This window comes from Pezoporus wallicus, unplaced genomic scaffold (genome assembly GCF_028554395.1).
Source record: "Pezoporus wallicus isolate ANWC-B61680 ecotype Strahan unplaced genomic scaffold, APGP_CSIRO_Pwel_v1 contig_3488, whole genome shotgun sequence".
In the NCBI taxonomy this organism is placed as follows: domain Eukaryota; kingdom Metazoa; phylum Chordata; class Aves; order Psittaciformes; family Psittacidae; genus Pezoporus; species Pezoporus wallicus.
The window spans coordinates 188352-209149 of NW_026635397.1; the positions used below are offsets into that span (position 1 = coordinate 188352).

A 20798-nucleotide genomic window follows, 5' to 3' on the forward strand; every position below is an offset into this window, starting at 1 on the left:
AAGGCTTCACATAGCAAAAGCTCAAGTTGACCATCTTGCATATGTTTACTATAGCAGGGCTTTTGCCATCAGACTGTTCTCAGATCAAGGTCCTGTGTATAAATCATGTTGGCTTTGTGTATCTGGCTTAACATGTGATGAAGTTCCATGTTTTGGGTGCTTCAGCACTCTTTGGTGGGAGATGCGTGCTTGCTGTTGAGTTCTTCTTGACCCAGCATTGAGCACTTCTATCTTCCAGGGAGGAAAGAGTTGAGAGCAGAAGAAATCTCTTCCAAATGTGTTATATCGAGATGATAGATGCACTGGGACCAAGGGCATGTAGAATTAACACCTCTCCTTTCCCTCTCGTCACCTCCAGGGGGTTCTGCTATTTTAACTCCGTGGCAATCGCAGCCAAGCTGCTCCAGCAAAGACTGAACGTTAGCAAAATCCTCATAGTGGACTGGGTGAGTAAATGCCTGTTTCTACCCTCCAGGGAAGCAGGTGGATATTGTTCTCGGGTTTTTATCTTGCAAGGGCAACCCTGGCTTTATCAGGCAGGGAAAAACAAACGTTGCCTATGGTCTGCAAGCCAAAATCTGGGGTTTTTCCATGTTTGGGGCTTTTTTTCATCTAAGTGTTTTAATAAAAGAAAAATTCCATACTTTTGAAAATAAAATTGTAATTAATAATTGCTTTCCTAAACAAGCCCATAACGCAGTCTCTAGGATGGGTAATAGCAAAGCATGCTGCATTATGGTTATTTATTAATGAAGATTTCGACCCAAAGTGTTACGATCCATCCCAGCTTTCTCTTCAAGATGTGAGGACCAGCTACTGAGAGGGACAGGCTGTCTGGCATGACTTGACATGGATCTGGGTGGTCTCAGTGTCCTGCCTCTAGGCCAGGCAGTTAAAAGTGATCTCTGCATTGGAATGAGATGTATTTATATGGCTGTGAAGGCATTTGAGTTGCTAGGTATCAGCCATGAGTTTTTGTGATATTGCCACATATCTCCCACGGGCTAGACCCACAAGTTAAGATGAATGCCTTTGGCTTTTTGACTTACTGGGTGGACATCCTTTTCCTCACTTCCCACCAACTGGTTTTCATGTCAGGAAGGAGCATTTTGAAGACCTGTCTTGTTACAGACCCCATTTCTGTGCCAAGTAGAAATGCAGTATTGGATCCAGGTAATAGGTTTGTGTTGTTTAACCTTGTTGGGTCCAACACAAGTTTGCTGGGCACTTGTATCAGTGGTTGCCCCACAGACTCATTAAAGATGCAAACTTGGGGTAACTCATGAAGTGTCTCTCCACCCCCCAAGACGGATATGAATCCAGTTCTCTCCATCCAAGTAAATTGAGCTTATCCTCAGTTTTGATACATATTTAAGATTGTGTTTACCCCAATTTATCCCATGTGTTAAACAAGGAGTGTAACCTGAAGCCAGCTGTGCAAAGCAGGTTACTCTCATTTCCAATCAGCTGCTTCAGCTGTAAGAGAGAAGCACAGAAAATGAAGCACAGCAGCAAAGAAAACCCCTCTGAATCCCAAGTTTGGTGGTTTTAATCTGCATATTGACTAAGTACTAACCTCCTTCATATAATGCAATCTCTGTCCCTGAAGGATGTTCACCACGGGAATGGTACTCAGCAAGCTTTCTACAATGATCCTAATGTTCTTTATATTTCACTACATCGCTATGATGATGGGAACTTCTTTCCAGGCAGTGGTGCTCCCGATGAGGTAAGAGCATGGATTGACATAGCATCCATCTGTCTTTAATAGGACTGGCTATGGGCTGTGACTCAGGTGCCTCCTAGCATCTTCAGGAGGCTCTGCCAGGCTCCTGCCACCACTCCCGTGCTCATGCTTGTTAGTGCCCCTTTGGGAATGTATCTCTTGGGTTTGTGAGTTTGGTGCCTTCTTGTCCAAGTCCTAACAGCCGTGAATGGCGGGATTTGAGCACTGGTCACTTAGGCTACTGGGCCAATTCCATCAGTTCCTGGTGGCATCCTCACAGCCTGCAGCAGAAGGGCTGGGCCAGTGCAGTTGGGAGGCCTTTCTCCTTGAGCTCTGGATGAATGCTCCTACATCCATCGCATCCTTCCTTTCCCTCTAGGTTCGCAGGAGATACTGACCTTCCAGAGTGATTTTATCAAAGAGAAATGATATGAAATACTTAGTTTTGGATACTCCGAGGCACACCGGGTTACATCTGAAAACTAGAGTTCTGGCCCTGTCAGTTCTATGTTTTCCAATTCAGCAAACATCCATGTTTCCATTTTGATCCCTAAAGGAACTCAAACGTAACATGATGATCTTAAAAGTGTTTTCCAGCCTAGTTGATTCTATGATACTGCTTCATTCCCTTGTTTGTGGACTGCTGTTATAGTGAATAAACAGCAGTCCTTTGCATCAGGCTTAATTTCTGCTTCAGGATATGCAAAAGACCTACTTTTTGGCTGACCTTTTAATGCTCTTGTAATCTGTCTTACAAAACACCTACTGTCATAAAAGAAACACACGACTACACCATCTATTCCAGATTTAACCATTTATATTATTTTTAATATGTCATTCCAGACCAAATGAAGCCAAGACTAAAACCAAATTCAGTTAAAGCAGCAGATGGCTAAATAAGCCGCTGTGGATGGGTGAATCCCCTGGGGTTTTTGTACCAGTGGTGTTTGCACCAATACAAGGGAGAATGTGCACTAACAGCCCTGGAGCTTTATCTAGCCTGAATCAATACCTGTGTATTGTAGAACACCTTAATTTTTGGTTTTCAGTTTAAATTCTGTTTTCATATGCAGAGATGTAAAAACCAACCCCACAGAGCACAAGCAGGGTGTGTAGGAGCTCAGGGCCCCATGTTCAGGCTGCTGCAAGGTCCCCGCTTGATGAAGGGATGGATTACTTTGGGGTTTCGATGTGGATAGGGAAAGCATGGCCCTGCTTCTTGGCAAACAAATTCCTAGAAACCCCTCATTTATGTGTTCAGTTTTTCCCTTTCTCAGGTATTTTCAGTCAGTGCAGACAGGGATCTCTGCAGGACATGCAAGGATGGGGATGTATGGACATTCACCACCCCGATGGCCCTCAAGCAGTGAGAATCTCTGTCAGTCATGTTTTTCCCCAGCAGAGGGGGAGCTCACTCTGGTTAAAACTGGGTTTCCCCCCACCCCGCCTTGCAACTGCAGTGAAAGACAGAATATGCTTCTGGATGAAGCTCAAAAAGGTATTGCATGTAACACATTCTCCTGCAGAGAAGGAAGAGGAGGCAGTTGATGATAAAGTGGGTTTTGGGTGAGCAGGTCCACAACTCCTATAAAGACCAGAGCATGGAGGAGCTTTATTTTCACTCATGGTTTTGGGGAGCAGGTTGCTTTAGAGGGAAATATTAAGCTCACTGCTGCCAAGCTATTTAATCAACTGGAAGGATATTAAGACAGCTTCCATATTTGTAATTCAGAGTGCAATCTCCCTTTTTCAGGTTGGCACAGGAGCAGGAGTTGGTTTCAATGTTAACATGGCCTTTACTGGTGGCCTCGATCCACCGATGGGAGACACAGAATACTTAACAGCTTTCAGGTAATATTGAAGTTTTCCTCTTAGAAACGTACTGTTTTACCTAAATTGGGTTTCTTTTTCCTTGTACAGTCCTCCTTAATCTTGAGTTTCTTTCTTGCTAAGTTTAGAAATAAGAGATTTATATCCAGTTACAGTTCCTTTTGGAGTACCAGCATAAAAATAAAGCTGAGTTAAGTAAATAGGCTATTTCTGGCCATAAGTGTGGCTGTGGCATTAAGGGGCTGACATACTTCCTGCTCAGCACTGATTAATGTATGAATGTAAAATGTCAACTGATATGTATAAGCTCTTCTGATTTTAGCTCAAAAGCTTTTTACCTCTTTGGGGTGTTTCTATGGGTAAACCCAGCTAATGGAGAGGAGAGTCCAGAAGGACTTTACTGTTCTGTCATCATCAGCGACAGGACAAGGGGTGATGGGTTCAAACTGAAGCAGGGGAAGTTCAGGTTGGAGGTAAGGCAGAAGCTCTTCCCTGTGAGGGTGCTGAGGCGCTGGCACAGAGTGCCCAGAGAAGCTGTGGCTGCCCCATCCCTGGCAGTGTTCAAGGCCAGGTTGGGTCTGTGCTTTTCTTACTGGGTTCTGGTTTCTCCTCAGAAGCAGCATGTTGTGTATTCTGAAAAAAAGTACAGCCATCTCTTAACTAAGTGTTACTCATCACTTGCTGTCAGAGTGTGAATGAAGGTAAGCAAAGCTGTGGAGCTGAATTCTTATGTTGCTGGGATATCCTCATTGATGAGCAGTAATAGTAAAGCATTTATAACATAACCCACTGTGCTGGGTTGTACAAGTGTATCCAAGCATGCTCAAAAAAAACCCTGGCATCATTTGATTCTCCAGATGGAGATGGGGATGAGGCCACTTGTTGATGTCCTCCTCATCTTCTTGTTCTGCTCACAGAAGCATGTGATGCCTGAGGATCACAGGGAGGTATCTGCAGGGAGTCCTTTGATCTGATCCTTATTTTCTTACTCATACCAGCATCATCAGAAGAGATGCATGACGCAGAACACACATTAGCTGATCTACAGTCATGCACACCCAGGTTGTGGTCTCTCTGAGCAGTGTCACTATGGGAGCACTGCAAGAGTGTTGGCTGAATGTACCTTGCTGCTCTGAGTAGCTAATGGGCAAAATACCCCAGTGGAGCAGTGTACATCTCTGGCATTCAGGGGGTGTGATGCATTTGCCAGAGCTTCAGAGAATGGGAAAAGGAGGGTATTAAAACTAACGATGGAAGCAGCATAATACCAAGGTGAAATGAAGGTGGATCTGTGGGTGGAGGAGAACTTGTAAGTAATGCAGTAGTGAATAGAGGCCGCTGTGAGACCACATTTCCCTTTCTGATAGTCTTTCCAGGAGAACAAATCCAATTCCCTGACCTGCCAGATGTAGAGGCTTTCTTTTTCTTAGGCTGTCCAGTTCTACCCCCCAGCCCTTGTGCTGGGGGTTCATCCTCTCCAACTGGCCTGTCTTTTAACAGCTATGGGTTGAAGTGGTTTTCAGTCCTCGAACCAGATTTAGCGCACTTTTGGCGACCACCCTGCATGCATTCACAGAGACACGCACTTGCCAAAACATGGGATGTGAATGAAATCTGGCCTTCATGGAAGAGCATTAAAAATCTGGGAGCATTATTTTCTGTCCTTCCCTGTGCACGTATTTGTATTCCATTATAGAGAGCAAAAAGAGCTTTTATTCTTCAGCCTGCCATTAAAAAGCCTTCAAAGAACGTGTGCAGTTTAAAATCACATCTAGTCAAGTAAGTGTCATTTGTCTTGCTGTTTTATTCCTGTTACAGGAAAGCAGCACTTTCCTCCAAAGTGGAAGTCTGTTTATCCCAGCAGTCAACAAGACTGATCTCTTCATTAGAAAGAGACCAGTTAGAAGTATGTTAACAGAGTGACATACTCGCTATTAAACATTAATTGAGTCTCAAGGCTGCTGGAAAATTGCTCCGTCTGCACAGTGAGACCTTTGCCAACCATTCCTTAACAGGCACTGGTGTCTTTTTGCCCAGAGACTGCAGCTATTTGGGGAGCATATTTTGGAGCTATTCACAGCCCTAATTTGGGGGTTGGGGGGGTGGGGGATGTTGGGAAGCTGAGGGATGTTGTGACTCATCCTCTTAGGTAGCACTTCCCCTAGTCTGCCCCATGTGCACACCTTCAGTCAAGAAGTTAAATTGGATGGTTTTTTTCATCTTATGCCAAGTCTGGTCGTGATAATACATTATCAAGTGACCTTTTTAAATCTTAACCAGCTTCTTTGGAAAACATTTCCCCCCATCCCCCCCGAATATTTCTATTGATTTTAATGTAAAATAATGCTTTGAAGTTTGCAATTTATAGTCCCCTGAGAGTTAGAAAGTGAAGGGAATGGGTCATATATCCTCTTTTTTTTTTCCTCCTTCTTTTCTTGTGTTAGCCCCTTGAGACAATGCATGCCTTCAAGGCAGCACCTTGTTATTCCACCCCATCGAATGCCACGTTGCATTTGCTGGGGATCAAACCTAAGATGAAGAAAAGATAAGAAAATTGGCCATAATGAACTCCAGAAGCTGCAGGCATTTTCACCATGAACTTGGAAACTCACAGCGGAGAACCGAGCTTTAATTCAAACCAGTCCAAATGCCAAACTGTGAGGCTTTGAAGTCTGCAGAGGAATCAGTGGAAATCCTTTGAGCTAGGCAAAGATACTGATAGACTTTTCTTCAGCCTTAACTCTTGACGTGCTTGTCTGCTTTTAGGGAAGAAATCCATCTTTCTATGTAAAAACAAAGCGGAAGAAAAAACAAGCAACATGCTCTTCAGTTTTGGGTTGTATTTTAAGATGAGCTGGTGTATGGGTTTGATAAAAGCATGTGCTCACGTGAACTAATAATTGTACTCAGCAATAAGTCTTCTGATGTGTGAATAAATAACCCCAATGAATCCTATCATCCCCGCACTGGAACCCTTTTACAGTGTTGTTTTAGTCTGTCTGAAGAACAGAGGGTAACTTGCATCAGGTATTTTTGCTACTGACAAATACTCTACAGATACAAGCTTCCCCGTGCTTGCAGCTCGCATTGGGTTGTTCAGGACAGTCTGACCTCTTCATATTTGCTAAGCCCACTAAGCCATTTCTAAAGTGAGAACAAGAGTTATCGCAGAGCAGAGAACAGCCTCACCATGCGCTTTGTCGCTTATTGTCTTCATAACTGAGGGCTGAAATCACTGGCTGCCCTGTCTCAAGGTTGGGGTGATATCATGATTACTGTATTTTGGGGGGGGGATATAGGGTGGAGTCACCCTGGTCACTAATAGGAAGTGCAGAAGGGATCTGGGGAGTTTGCTTGGCGCTCCTCCATCCCCATCGTAGCTCTTGGGCTCTGCCTGCGCAAGACAGCGTGACATTCTAATTTAGCTGACCATTGGCTGGGCAAAGGTCCCGCTTCTGAACTCAGTGCTAAAGTATGTGGGCAATACAGATTTCACAGATTAGGCAGAAATGTGTTAAACTCTAATGTGAGAAACGCAGGGTATGTAGTTTCAAAAGCCCTTAACTCATCATCGTGTGTTAAGTGCTGTTATGCAGTAGTTATAGAAACAAACAGTTGTAAAATCCAGTGTGTTCGCGGGGGTTTTCTTTCTTCTTTTTACCAGGGTATGTTGTTCCCTCACTTGTTACACAAGCAGAAAGCAGGTTTGCTTTAGAAAGCCTCAGGAAGGCTTCAAAGGCACAGTGTGCAAACCCAGCTAAGAGACCTGCAGTAAAACCACAAGGACTGCAGCTAGTTCCCTGTTACACTTATAACCCAGCAACTACTTGGTGAAATTCAATGGTATTATTTTATTGACGGGAGTTTTACTCTGAATTTACTATAAGCAGGTTTTTCCTGCTGATTCCAGCAGTTGTGTTGTCTCATAGAGATTTTTTTTTCCCCTACCCTGAGGTCTTGTCCACAATTAAATTCCAAATACAGCTTGATTCCATGGTAGTTTTATTTCAAACACCTCAACCAGAAGCAAAAGCCAGGACTATATTTGAAAGGTCCCTCCTCCTGCCTTGAAGCATGCAATGAATTCAGGAGCCAATTTGGAGGGGGGATTTAGTTTTTCCCTTCAATCCATAAACCATTTCAGGAGTGAGTAAGAGGGAGGCGGGAAATATGATGTTTTGCCTGAAATGGTTGTTTCTGTCTTTCACGTTTCATGCTCTCCTGATGCTGATTTTGTCCTCAGACTCCTGATCCTTTTTGACATAGCAAATGGCCGTGGCAATGACTGCTTAGAGAAACAAAGACGGAGGTTTAGGGACATAGGATTAGATGTAGGAGCAACAGACAACGTGTTGTTAGATACAGATGTATATACAGATATAGATATGGCCAACAGTAGGGAAAAAGTCTCCGGAAAGAAAGTGCTCAGCCTTCTAAATCTCACCAATTTCCTCGCTGCAATTGAGCATTTAAAAGCAAGAAGAAATCCTCTGTAGGATTGTTTAATCTGCCTGTCATTTATTAGGCATTTAATTGGTGAATTGGCTAATAGCAGCCTAAAAATTACCCAGTCTTCTGGAAAACACATCAAAAATCATTGTTTGGGTTCTTTTTCTCTCTCCCAAATGATTGCAGAACACGAGGGGTAGTTTTTGCTTTCCACAGCCATTGGTTTAATGCCGAGCTGTTCAGCTTAGCTGCAATCAGAATGAAATGAAAGGATTTAGATTATTTTAAGGAAGCAAAACAACCCTTTTACATTAGGATGTAAATTTTAACATTTAGGAAATATAAACCTTTGTGTCTTAAAAAATTCTGTGTGGCTTGAATGAATATTGAGTGTTCCAAACCCTTTCATTCCTCAGTGAATAACTCTTCAGCCATTTATTAAAAGATGCTGACAAAATTGCTCACCTCCTTGACAGTCATTGATAGGCAAAGTGAGGGACTGCTGAGAGGCAGAAGGGCTCTGGCCCTCCTGGGTCAGGTTTTATGTCCAAAGATAGAGGTGCTTTACGTACCTGGAGAGCATCAGAGTTGGGACTGCAGGTTTGGAGTACTGGAATTAGGAGAAAGTCAGAAGCAAGAGAGTTTGGGTGGGAGACATTGGATGAAGGAAAGGGTTCAAGTCTGGTTTTGAGAGTGGTTGTGTTTGAGTGAGTTTGTGATGGTTAAGGTACCAAAAGCATCATTAACTTCTTTATTCTGACACCTTGTCACCTTGCACTTCTCCTCTCAACACACGTAGCTCCTGTATAGGTTCTGTCTGGGATGGGCATCATGCAGCACCCGTCCGCGGGCACAAACTATCTGTCTGTCCTGGCTCCTTCCTCTTGGATGGGGAAGCATAGGGACCTGTGACCCATGTTTCCTAAATACTGAGGGACCTGTTAAAACCTACTGTGTCTATACAGACCACCACTAATAATTGCCCAGAGTTGAGGGTACTTGCTGCAGTAACGAGTTGTAGCTGGAAGGTCACCCCATCCAACACTGTAGAAAACTCTTGACATCTCTAAACAGCTTATTTTACCTGCTGTGAAATATCAATGGATTCACTTTTAGGACAGAAAAAGCAGCAGTTGCTGGTCAGAGTTCATACAGCCTTGGTTCACGGTGAAATCTCAGTGCTGGCTGTGTGTCGGCTGTGCCACTAGAGGGTATCTTCGAACCGCTGTCACCACGCAGGGACCTTCCGTCGAGCATCACCAGCACTGCTCGCAGGCTGTCCCTGTTCATTCATGCTTGGCTATCAGCAGATGAGCTGATAAGAGGTTGTGAGACACCCCCCCACAGTCCTGATCCAGCTCTGGGGCAGCAGCCCAAAAGGGACATGGAGCTGTTGGAGAGAGGCCAGAGGAGGCCACGGAGATGCTGTGAGGGTTGGAGCAGCTCTGCTCTGGAGCCAGGCTGAGAGAGCTGGGCTGGTTCAGCCTGGAGAAGAGAAGGCTCCTTAAGGGGAGACCTTAGAGCAGCTTCAGTGCCTGAAGGGGCTGCAGGAAACCTGGGGAGGGGCTTTGGACAAGGGCCTGTAGGGACAGGCCAAGGGGAATGGTTTTAACCTGCCAGAACAGGGGAGATTGAGTTGAGCTCTTAGGCAGAAGCTCTTCCCTGTGAGGGTGCTGAGGCACTGGCACAGGGTGCCCGGCAAAGCTGTGGCTGCCCCATCCCTGGCAGTGTTCAAGGCCAGATTGGACACAGGGGCTTGGAGCACCCTGCTCTAGTGGAAGGTGTCCCTGCCTGTGGCAGGGGTTGGAACTGGATGAGCTTTAAGGGCCCTTCCAACCCAAACCAGGCTGGGGTTCTATGAGCTGACCTGCAGCCCAGAAATGGTTACTGATTTGGGGCTGTTGGACAGACCATGCCCACAGCTCAGGAGTGCAGGTTTGGGCTTGCTCTGCAACCAACATGTAGTGATCCCACACATCACTTGAGGTACTAGCAGCTCCTGTGGCAATATCAGGGGGTGGGGAGGAAATCTGGTTCTTTTAGCAGTTTTTCTTTGGTTAGAATTCAAGACCTCAGCAGTACTTCGAAGCTCGAGGGGGTGGGGGGGAGATAGAACTCTCCCATGTGCGCTTGCTTCAAAACTGCTGCTTTAGTCCTTTGTGAAGGAGGTGGTTTCTCCTTGAAATGTCTGTGAGTTGCACTCAGCGTATTTTTGTCGACTGTAAGGAAAAGAATTCACAATCTTTCAGCTTTTGTAAGAATTGAAAGAAAATCAGGTTCTTTTTCCCTTGGTCTTTGTCTGTGCAAAGATTTGCAGGAGGCTCTTGGGTTACTGCAGCAATCAGTTGGCAAAACATAAAGCTCAAGACATGCTTCTTTTGGGTTACGTGATGTCTGAGTGCCTTGACCAGACCATGCAATGTGCCGTGTGCTTTCCTGCTCAGTGGTGGCAGTGGAAACTGCTTAATGGGTTTGACCGACACTAGAAGAAGCTTACTGAGTGGTAGATGTTAATACTCCATTTAAAAGTAAACCCTGGGCATCAGCTCAGATCAGTGTTGGGGCTAATACAAGTTGCTGACACCAGCAGATGTCTTGTGGCTGTTTAACAGCATTCTAGTGAGAGATGTGAATTTTTATGGGTGTCTTGATAGCACTTGAGCAATCTCGGCACTAAACAGACCCTTTTCGGCTTGCTCTTGGGGTTTTGGATTGTTACGTAACAACAATACTCAATAAAAGTGAATGCAAAGATATTCACAGGTTCATGCTTTGCTATATTAATAACTCCTTATATTAGAAAGTTAACCTTGCCAGCAGCTCTTCCTAGGCTGGGGAAATAGGGAAATGCTGTTGTCTTCAGTACCAGCAAGGGATGGCACTGGGCAGGTTGCCCTAGGGATATATTGAAGATTCATTTCTGATAGAAAAACCACATCATTTGGAAAGCACCACTCTATATGAAGGGCCTTGAGGTGGAGGTTTACAACCATCTGTGTACCTCCTCGCTCTTCCGCCATTTCCTACTGTTATCAGTGCCCAATGGAAGACTTCAAAACAACTTTCAAGCCCTTGTGTGTAGGTACCCCGATGTAAAGACGAGGAGGAGTTCATCCAACAGCCTGGTCAGAGCACAGTGTGGGTGTCTGCATCTTGTTCATTACCGAGCTCCCTTCCTTTGACTTCTTTAATTGTTGTAGTTTCAGTTCTGCCATGTTTGTGCTGGAGCTGTTAGATGAAGAAGCAACTACTTGTTCCTCTGCTCAGATTGCCACTTATGTGATGTCTTGGCTTGAGAAGTGGGGTGTTTGCAACCTCGTGTTGGTTTTGAACAGAAATTGAGTAGATTGAAGAGAGAAACCACAAGGAAAAGGCCTTTTGCTGAGAAACAACAGGCACAGACCTCTTGTTTAATTTAAATACCAGCCTTAACAGCCGATGGTTTATGGATGCTAAGCAATTCAGGCCATTTTTTGCAGTGAACAAAATGTCAGAGGATGAGGAACTCGAGCTTGCAGAGGTGTATTTGGGTAGAGTATTTGCCTATGAAAGTTTTTTGCCCTATGTGACATCCCCAGCCTTTCATTATGGTCAATGAAAAGTGCAATAAGGGAAAAAATAAAGAGCTTTGTAGGTTCTGTGAAGGCTAAAGGAGGAATTTCAGAGGAGAACATGGAGACAAGGACCACGAGCCATTGCATGGGTTTCCTAGATGGATTTCAGCCTGTGCCAGCGGCCCTGTTGTTTTCTCCTTATCTCCTTGTGCAAAGCAAGATATGATCCCAAATGGGAAACACAATGTATGACAACTTATTTCCCTGGTCAAAATGTGATGCTGTTGAGGAAATAATAGACCTCACTGTTAAGACTAACATGAGGTTGACTTTCAAACTGTACTGGATGGTGTTCTTTCAGTAGGAAAGATGGGCTTTCCTACTGTGGCATGATAGCACAAGGTTTTGTAAAGGGGTTGTTCAGGATGGTTTAAGTGTTTCTGAGTCAAAATAACATGTCTGCCATTGTTAACTTTGTGTTGCAGAACGGTAGTAATGCCCATTGCCAATGAATTTGCCCCAGATGTTGTGCTGGTGTCATCTGGTTTTGATGCGGTTGAAGGCCATCCCACACCTCTTGGAGGATATAATCTTTCAGCAAAATGTAAGTTGTGGATTTACAAGAGCAGAGAGCTGAAACTGCTGTAAACTGCTGCTGTCCTAGGGACTAAAGTACACTATTTGCAGGTTTTACATTTTGGGGTCTGTCCTTCAGCTCCTTCATTTCTATGGCAAACCCTGCAGCCTTTTCCTTTGAATTTTGATGTGTTTTGTCACTGCACTGTGTATATTTTGGTCTGGTTGAAGCCTTCAGTTCCTTGAAGCATTGAATATTTCAGTTTTGACTGCAAATAAGTTACTAATTCATTTGTAGTCACATCTCGACATGTGGAAGACGGATGCTGAATCACAGCTTTTCACTTGTTCTATTGGTGAGCTGCAGAAAGAGGCAATGCTAGATGTAAACAGGGCACCTTGCTCTGAACAGTAGCCGAAGTCCATTCCTTCCTCCAGGATATCTGGAGTATAATTAAATAATCTATAATTCTATTATATTATAGATTCTATAATAAATTATAAATTATAAATTATATAAATATAATAATAAAAAATAGAGTTGAACATTTTTGTTCTCCACCTTTGCAGCAATGATACAGGCCCACAAGAACCTCCCTTTAGCTTTAGATCTGTGGTGGTATGCACTGCGCAGGAGATGCACTGAAATTCCTTCCCTTGGTCATGCTGTGCTTATACCCAGCACCGTTTCATTGCAGTCAGTCGAGAGGACAGTTGTTCTTGCAAAAGGATTTTATTATTACTTTTGAAGAGTTTGTTTCAGCCAGGAAACTTCTTCTCTGCAGTAAACTTGAGAACCTTGTAAGGTAGCTGAGCCTATAAACTTTCTATAGGAATAAAGTGAGAGAGATTTACAAGAAATAAGTTATTTAAGGTATCCAGAAACACTGTAATGACAATGTCTTGTTTACCTGCTTGTTGAATTACCTATGCTCTACTACTCTAAATGCTATTCTAACACTAAATGTTATGGGCTCAGCCATGAATCTTGGTGCCTGGCTGTTAATTTGCCAGTTCACAAAGGCACTCGTGGAGGTCACTACAAAGCAGAAAGCATGGATAGGGGGGAGAAATGCCCTGGATTTTCTTCTGTTTGGATGCATTGAGGTTTTTTGGGGGGGGGGGGATGGTGCTTTGAGGCCATGTTCTTTAAACCCTCGCAGCTTGGTTCTGTTTTGTTTAAAGGGTAGAAATGTATTGTGTGTCATCTGATCAAAGTCCCGGCTGCCCCAGGAATTTTTATAGCATATTATATGTGGGAAGAAACGTCTGTTAAGAACTAGATGTCAGATATCTCTGGGGCACTGCGATGCTGCTATTGCAGCTGAAAGCACCAGCAGCAGTTTGACTGATTTCCCCTTCTCCTCCTCCTTCCCCCCATGACTGCTCTGACTGCATCTTCCAAAGGCAGGGCATAAAGCTGCCTCCTTCCACCCTCTTTCCTTCCTTCCTTCCAAAGGACTTATTCACTGCTATAGTTATTATTTATTTTATATATATTTCTTTTATATATAATTATTTTGATACCTTAAAAGGGCTGCTGAGAAATCCAGAGAGGGGCTTTTCACAAGGGCCTGCAGGGACAGGACAAGGGGAATGGCTTTAACCTGCCAGAACAGGGGAGACTGAGATGAGCTCTTAGGCAGAAGCTCTTCCCTGTGAGGGTGCTGAGGCGCTGGCACAGGGTGCCCAGAGAAGCTGTGGCTGCCCCATCCCTGGCAGTGTTCAAGGCCAGGTTGGACACAGGGGCTTGGAGCACCCTGCTCTAGTGGAAGGTGTCCCTGCCCGTGGCAGCGGTTGGAACTGGATGATCCTAAGGTCCTTCCCAATCCAGACCAGGCTGGGATTCTGTGATATTTAATTTGGGACCCTGAGGGGAGGTAGGAGCGACAGTGCTCCTTCTCACCTGGGATAAACTCCACTGCAGCTCATGGGGGAGATACAGATCCATCCCGACACACACACACACACAGGGCTGAGGCAGTCCAGCAGGGAACCGTGGCTGGAATTCTGCAGCGAGCATATTAAAATCCAACCTGGCTTATATTATGTGTTGAGTCCTTTCAGATCCCTTGTGGTTTTTTAATATGATGTAATTCCTCTCTATAATTCTTTGATCCTTTGCCAGGAGCCTGATTCCAGCCGCAGCCTTTGCCCTTCTCCTGCATTTCCTCTTTTCCCTCGTTACAGGCTTCGGGTACCTGACGAAGCAGCTGATGGGCCTGGCTGGGGGGCGCGTTGTCCTGGCTCTTGAAGGAGGCCACGACCTGACAGCTATTTGTGATGCCTCCGAAGCTTGTGTTTCTGCTTTGCTGGGAAACGAGGTACCAAGACATGCAAAAAACCAAGAGCCACAACCTCCACCTCATTTCTGCCCTTGTTTTGGGTCCTTTTGACACACATTGATTTAAACACTGCATGCTTTATTTAACTACCTGTGTTTGGTAATGTGTACTGTAAGGCTTGAAACCACTAAGAATTGAATTAGGGTTTATTCTTTATGCTAATAGGTTGCTTTCTGCTCTTTTGAGAACTGTTTGAATTGCTTTCTGAATTCACTGTCCAAGCCTGCTCGTCTTTTTGCAGACCCCCTCTAGTACTACAGTGTTAAAGATTGTTTTTGCCCCTACCATGACAGCATTAATGGCCTGTTTTGGGTACCCAGCTTTGGAGGTCTGTGATAAACTCATGTTGTTAGTGGAGAAGCAGGGGCAGCAGAGGGGAATGAAGTACACGTGTTTGAATATTTTTAGGCTGCCTCTTCAGGTAAGACATTGCCCTCCATAAAGAACAAATCTCAAAGTCCAGGGTAATAGTAGCAAGACATGAGTAGGCTGCAGAGATGACCTCTGAAAGCAGTGGTCTCTTCCACAAGGCATCTCCCTGCCTGTACTGGTAAAAGGAGGCAATTCCTCCTAAAGCTTTCACCTACCTTGAAGAGCACATCCAGGGTCTTTCATCACCATCTTTGCTGCACACGCCCTGGGGATAGGAGCTGAGGGAGGATGTGGTCAACACCTGATGGTGCAGCACCACAGAGAGGAGAGGCCAAGCAGTGTTTCAGCTCAGGGTCTGCCTCCAGCAGGAGCTGACTTCTGGGGATGGTGGTGAGCCACCACAAGCAGGGGGCAGGATCTGTGTGGAGGTGCAGATCAGCTATGTTTTACTTCCAGCCTGTTGTAGAAGTGCTCTGTCTTGTAGTATCCACACTGCACATGAAGGACAACAGTGCCTGGGGAAACCTCACTAACCAGTCCAAGAGATAAAACAGCTGGAATCCATCAAAAGCAGCTGCTTCTATCATCCAGCATCCCATCTCCAAGCATGCAGAGAGCATCTGCTCCTTGTGCTTGGCCTGGCAGTTCTCAGCACAGGTAATTGATCCAACAGGCCAGCCTGTGATCAGCTCTCAGGACAGCGAAAAACTCAGGAGACAACTACTACATCAGCATGGAAGCAGTGAAGTCTTTATTACAGCACCCATCTCTCTTAAGGTGGCAGCTGATGGCACTGTTGTCACCACAGACAATTCCTCAGCCTCTCTGGATGCAGATGGTTTTAATGCAAGATGCCCTTTGAAGGGGAGACAGAACAAATAACATGTGAAGGATGTTATTCCTCTTGCATAACGTGCTCTTGTGATGCAGGCAGGTGACTGCAGTCTGGTGTGAGGATCTGTGTGCAATAAATAAGTGTCCAATCCAAGCCACAAACACATTTGGAAGTGTGAGGCTTTAGCCTCTCAGCACTCACAATAGCTTGGTTGCTGCCAACTGCCTGAGTAGTTTCACTTAGAGCTAATAATGATCCTTCAAAGTGAAAAAGCATTTTTATTCATCACTGAATCAGGACAGCTCTGAGAGGCTAAAATACTTGGAGATGGACCTGTTTTCACTTTTCCTAGGTGGGCTCTAAGGCTGTGCAGGGATCACAGTCATGTTCTCTGCCTTACCCCCACATCAAAAAGCAGGAAACACTAGTTTTATCAAGCTCTTTTATACCCTCTTTTTAACACAAGGAAGTTGGAGGGAACTGCTGTTGCTTTGTCCCGCGGCCCTTTGATGCAGTTTGATGTACAGCGTGTGAGAGGCTCTTGCATGCATGCACATGGACAGCCAGCTGTGGCCACGACGGGCTGCTGGGAGCTTTGCTTCCTGAAGAGCCATGCTGGAGTTACACAGGGAATGGTAGGAAATGAAGGGAATGGTGCCAGTCCCCAGTGCGTCTGCGTTCACCGGCGGAGATCAAAACTCCTACATTATGCAGCGTTAGGCGAAGGCAAGAGCTGTCTTGTTCCCAACTGTCCAGGAAATTAAACCAGAGCATTAGCTTCGCAGCAGATCATTTTAATGTGAAATGAGTTAGCGCAGGGCAAGGTGGCTTGCAAATGAATGTACATTGCTTTGGTTGCAAACTCAGCTGTGCAACGCTAACACAACTTCAGCTGCAAAATCAAGGATGGGCTTGTGACATTCAGGGCCAGGCTGGATGTGGTTCTGAGCAACCTGGTCTAGTTGAAGGTGTCGTTGGACTAGATGAGCTTTGAAGGTCCCTTCCAGTCCAAGCTGTTCTGTGATGCAGGGAAGATGTGCTGGTGGTAATTTAGACCAGTAAACCGGCATGACTTAAAGGGGCCTCTCATAGCAGGGTTGGAGGGCACAGGAGGCAGCAATCATGAGGAGGTGAATCCAGGCATCATCCCAAATAAACAAGAAGGTGAAAATAAGCAGTGGCATAAAGCCTTTGCCTAAGGCCTGGAGGTATTTCCTCCCTTTTCCAGGATAGCTGTTGTCTGTGAGTTACTTCAAGGGGAGGAGTGTGCAATGGAAATGATTTACATGTGTGGCTGGGCTGCCTGATGTTGCTTGCTTTCTATCAAATGGACTGAGAGGCGTTAGAAAGCTCTTACTTAAAGATACGTCCAGGAATTGCTTTTGCCTTCACTTCTGTCGTACAGAAGCCAGTTTTGACCAGCGTTATTGTTAGAGAGGTATAAAAAGCACCATCTGTGATTATTAAATGTGGAATGGAGCATCTTCCAGTCCTCATGAAGACCTAGCAAATGGCTGCCACGTGGTCATAAGAGCACATCTCTTGGGTGGAGCTTCTCTTGGCTTTGAACACGAGTCGCAGTTGAACTTTGCTGTCAGTTTTGTCTATTTTTAACTGTTCAGCTGTGTCTGCTGCTTTGCTGGGGAATAGCCCTGATTGGGCCTTGGCCACTGTTTTCAAACACAAGAATATCCCTTCTTTTGGATACCTTGCTTTGGAGTTCTGTGATGAATTCATGTTCTTAGTGGAGAAGTGGGAGCAGCAGTGGGGGAAAGAAGGAAACAAAAGATGGGCTTTGGAGAGCATCAGAACTGCTGGAAGTTTTACCTTGAGGATTTACTTGGTTGTGAGAGGTCTAATCCAAGCCATTGGCCATGTATGTCAGCCAAATAGGGTTACTCTGCTGGCACATCTTTACCTACCAAGCAGACACCTCTGCTGTGCTGGAAGAAACCAGGAATCTCCACCCTGTCACCTGTTGAAAGCAAATAACCCCATCTCCACCCCTTGGAAGACCTTTTTATCATTACTGTGCTGCTGCTGCTGTTTCCAAAGGATGGCAGGAGCCATATGAAATGGATCTTAGGGTCTTTGCTGGGTCTTCAAAACCAAACAAACCACAAGTAGCTGTGCATTAGTTTGATTTGAGTCCAGGTTTCTTGCCTCCTGTGAATCAAAGCATTGTAACTACAACAGTCAAAGGTTTAATAACTTCATAAAGGGCAACAGAACAGTTGACAGAAGAGTATAGTTGTCCCGGGGGTTGATCTAATTTCTCTCTTTCTGTATTGACCAAAGGCTGCAGGGGCTGGGATGGATACAAGCAGAGCTTTCTATCTCCTAGAAAATAGGAGGGAATGCTGTCAAGAATGAAGAGGGCATTTTTCTTGCTCTCCCACTTTCCTCATTCTTATTCCTTTCCCTTGCCCTGGCTGCCAGAGCAGTTTTGTGCCTCTAAAAAGAAATGGGAAAAGTGATGTCCTTCGTTGTTGAAGGGAGCTCTGGAGTTCCTGTCAGTCACCATAAGTGCATTTGCCCATGCTGATGTAAAGATGAAGTGGATCGCTGGTAGGTCAGGAGGTAGTTCCGTAACCTCCTGACTGCAGACTGAAAGGACAGCTCTATCCTGCGTCGTAGGAGAGCTTGTATCCAAAACCAAGCAATACACACACTGAGGTTGGACATTCCTTTTCTATATAGCAAGTCTCAAGTCTGCAGAAGCTTCTGGCTTTTGAGTGCTATTAATTTAGGAGCAATTTAATGTCCTTATTTAAACCAGCTGTGCTAATCAAAGTGTGGGCTCATCAGTCTCTGCTACCGCTATGAACCAGCACCACTTAGCAGAGGTGTGTGTTCTCTGACTGATCCCACTGGGATACAGGGACCTCTGACAAAGACATAGATCCAGAGGCAAAACCAGCTCCTCACCAGGAGAGCTTAATTCACACCCATGGGCTTAATTCACACCCATGAGTTGGAGCAGTCCGTTTTCACAGCAGTGGCAAGCTGCTCAGTGAAGCTCCCCATCTTCAGAATGGAGGGGGGGGGGGGGGGTTAAGAGTAAATACACTGAATTAGGTATTTATATAATAGTAATAGTGGCCTTATTTTATCTTGCCTGTGTAACAGTGCCTCTACATGGAGTTTGTATCAGTGGCTGCAGCAGGTTTTGTGCTGCACAGCTCCTGAGCTGCAGCATTTTATGTGTGGAGGAACATCAGGGTGGAGGAGACTACACTATCACAAGAGCACTTTGGAAGTCTGTGTATTTGTGTATTTTTCCTATTTAACTGAAGGTGGAGAAATAGGAACCAGGGGAGTGAACTGGAGGCACCTGGTCTCTTGAGATAATATTTCTTTGGTGTTCCTTTCTCTTCCCAGCTCGACCCTCTTCCAGAAAAGGTTTTCCAGCAGAGAGCAAATGCTAATGCCGTGCATTCAATGGAGAAAGTAATCGAGATACACAGTGAGTATAGCCCCAGTCACCCAGCTGCTTTCCAGCTGGGCTGCCCTGTGGGACACCCATTTGACTGTTCCATCATACTGGCAACACTGTGTGCTTTTGTCCTAGTTTATGGGTGGTCACTGCCCTTGTGACCTGGATTTGTGCAGCTGCAAGCTGGTCTTGCTGTTCATGCAAGAGTGGATCAAGCAATGCACAGTGAGGTCTTGATTCAGGGAAATGCTTTAGCATTTAGAATTAGTACTAAAACCTCTAAAATCTCAGTAAGGGACAGGCTGCCCTGCACTTAGAGTGGGCTCTTATCCCTTCAAAAGCAATTCAGGTATCTCTGAGTGATATTAAGCCTTGTTGGATGTGGTGGCACCCATTAGTTATAAATGGATAGTTCAACAGAGTATGGCCTAAAGTTGCTGATATTTTACGTTTATTTAGCTGGGGAGGTTGAAATCATTGTAGTTGAACCTTTCTTAGGGACATTCTTGGGGGATGGAGTAACATGGGAATCCCACCGCTATGTCCTGACATCTTCCCACTTCAGATGTTTGTGGTCTAAGGCTGGAGGGGGCTAGTCTCTCTTCATTCTCTCCCTCTAAAGCTTTCCTGTGCTCTTTCCACTGAAAAAGGTAGCAAACTTCCACCATAAAAAAGAAATGCAGCTTAAACTTCTTCAGTCTTGGGTGATTTGCCCACAAAAAGAATGGGGCAGTTAGCAACTGAATGCAGATATCCAGTCCAAATCTGGACTACATCCATCCACCCTTGCTTATTTTTCTCTATGTCTAAATGTTTCTGAGGGTTTTGAAGGGAAAAAGGAAATGTCATTCTATTTCAAGCACCTAAGTACCTCCTTTCATCAAGGCAGAGGGATTCTCTGCACTTCTGTGCAGCTTGGATCCTCACCTCTGACACTCCTTGTACATTCTGCATGGAGACCTCACAGCAGCCTTCCAGTGTCTGAAGGGGGCTACAAGGATGCTGGAGAGGGACTCTTCATCAGGGACTGTGGTGATAGGACAAGGGTTTAAACATAGCAGCTCTTCTGTTGTTAGAGTAGTGTGGCATATAGCTCACAGGGGTCTCTCTGTCCTTGCCTCGCAAGCTGAGGTCTCCCTTGACACGTATTCCCAGGAACCTGCAGCTTTCTGGGACTCCAAGATAGTTCTTGAAGAGAGAGAAGGGCAGACCAGGGTTGCATTTTGCATAGGCACGATGAGTCTTTCCCAGGTGGTTCTCAGCTATCTCTTGGGCTTGGGAAAGTGGGAATGTGGTGCTGGACCTATAACAGCGCAGGTGACCTTACTGCCTCTCTTCCCACCTCTACCCCAGGCAAGTATTGGCATTCACTCCAGCGTTACGCCTCCACGGTGGGGTACTCCCTGGTTGAGGCTCAGAAGTGTGAGAACGAGGAGGCAGAGACAGTAACAGCCATGGCATCTCTGTCAGTAGGCGTGAAGCCAGCTGAGAAGAGGTGAGTTGCTTTCCTTCTCGTCTGTTGTCCCATCTCGCAGTCAGGATGAGCTGTGGTGGGCAGCCTTCTAGGTTAATCCTCCTCTTCCAACTATCGCACACACATTCCCGTTATCTCCCGTACTTTGTCAGTTCTCTAAAGACTTCCTGGGCTGCAGGAGAACAGCAGAGCTATGAACAC

At 45.3% G+C, this 20798-nt stretch overlaps 1 protein-coding gene across 14 annotated transcripts in view; it reads left to right on the forward strand.

The window, feature by feature from the left end:
* Nucleotides 1-20798, forward strand: part of HDAC4 (histone deacetylase 4) — a 214718-nt gene that overhangs the window by 188344 nt on the left and 5576 nt on the right. For all 14 annotated transcript variants that reach the window (XM_057421971.1, XM_057421999.1, XM_057421989.1 and 11 more), the window contains 7 exons: nucleotides 359-446; nucleotides 1610-1729; nucleotides 3480-3577; nucleotides 12045-12163; nucleotides 14326-14459; nucleotides 19069-19153; nucleotides 20477-20618. In XM_057421971.1, the coding sequence (XP_057277954.1) occupies nucleotides 359-446; nucleotides 1610-1729; nucleotides 3480-3577; nucleotides 12045-12163; nucleotides 14326-14459; nucleotides 19069-19153; nucleotides 20477-20618 (786 nt within the window). The remainder of the gene's footprint in view (nucleotides 1-358; nucleotides 447-1609; nucleotides 1730-3479; nucleotides 3578-12044; nucleotides 12164-14325; nucleotides 14460-19068; nucleotides 19154-20476; nucleotides 20619-20798) is intronic.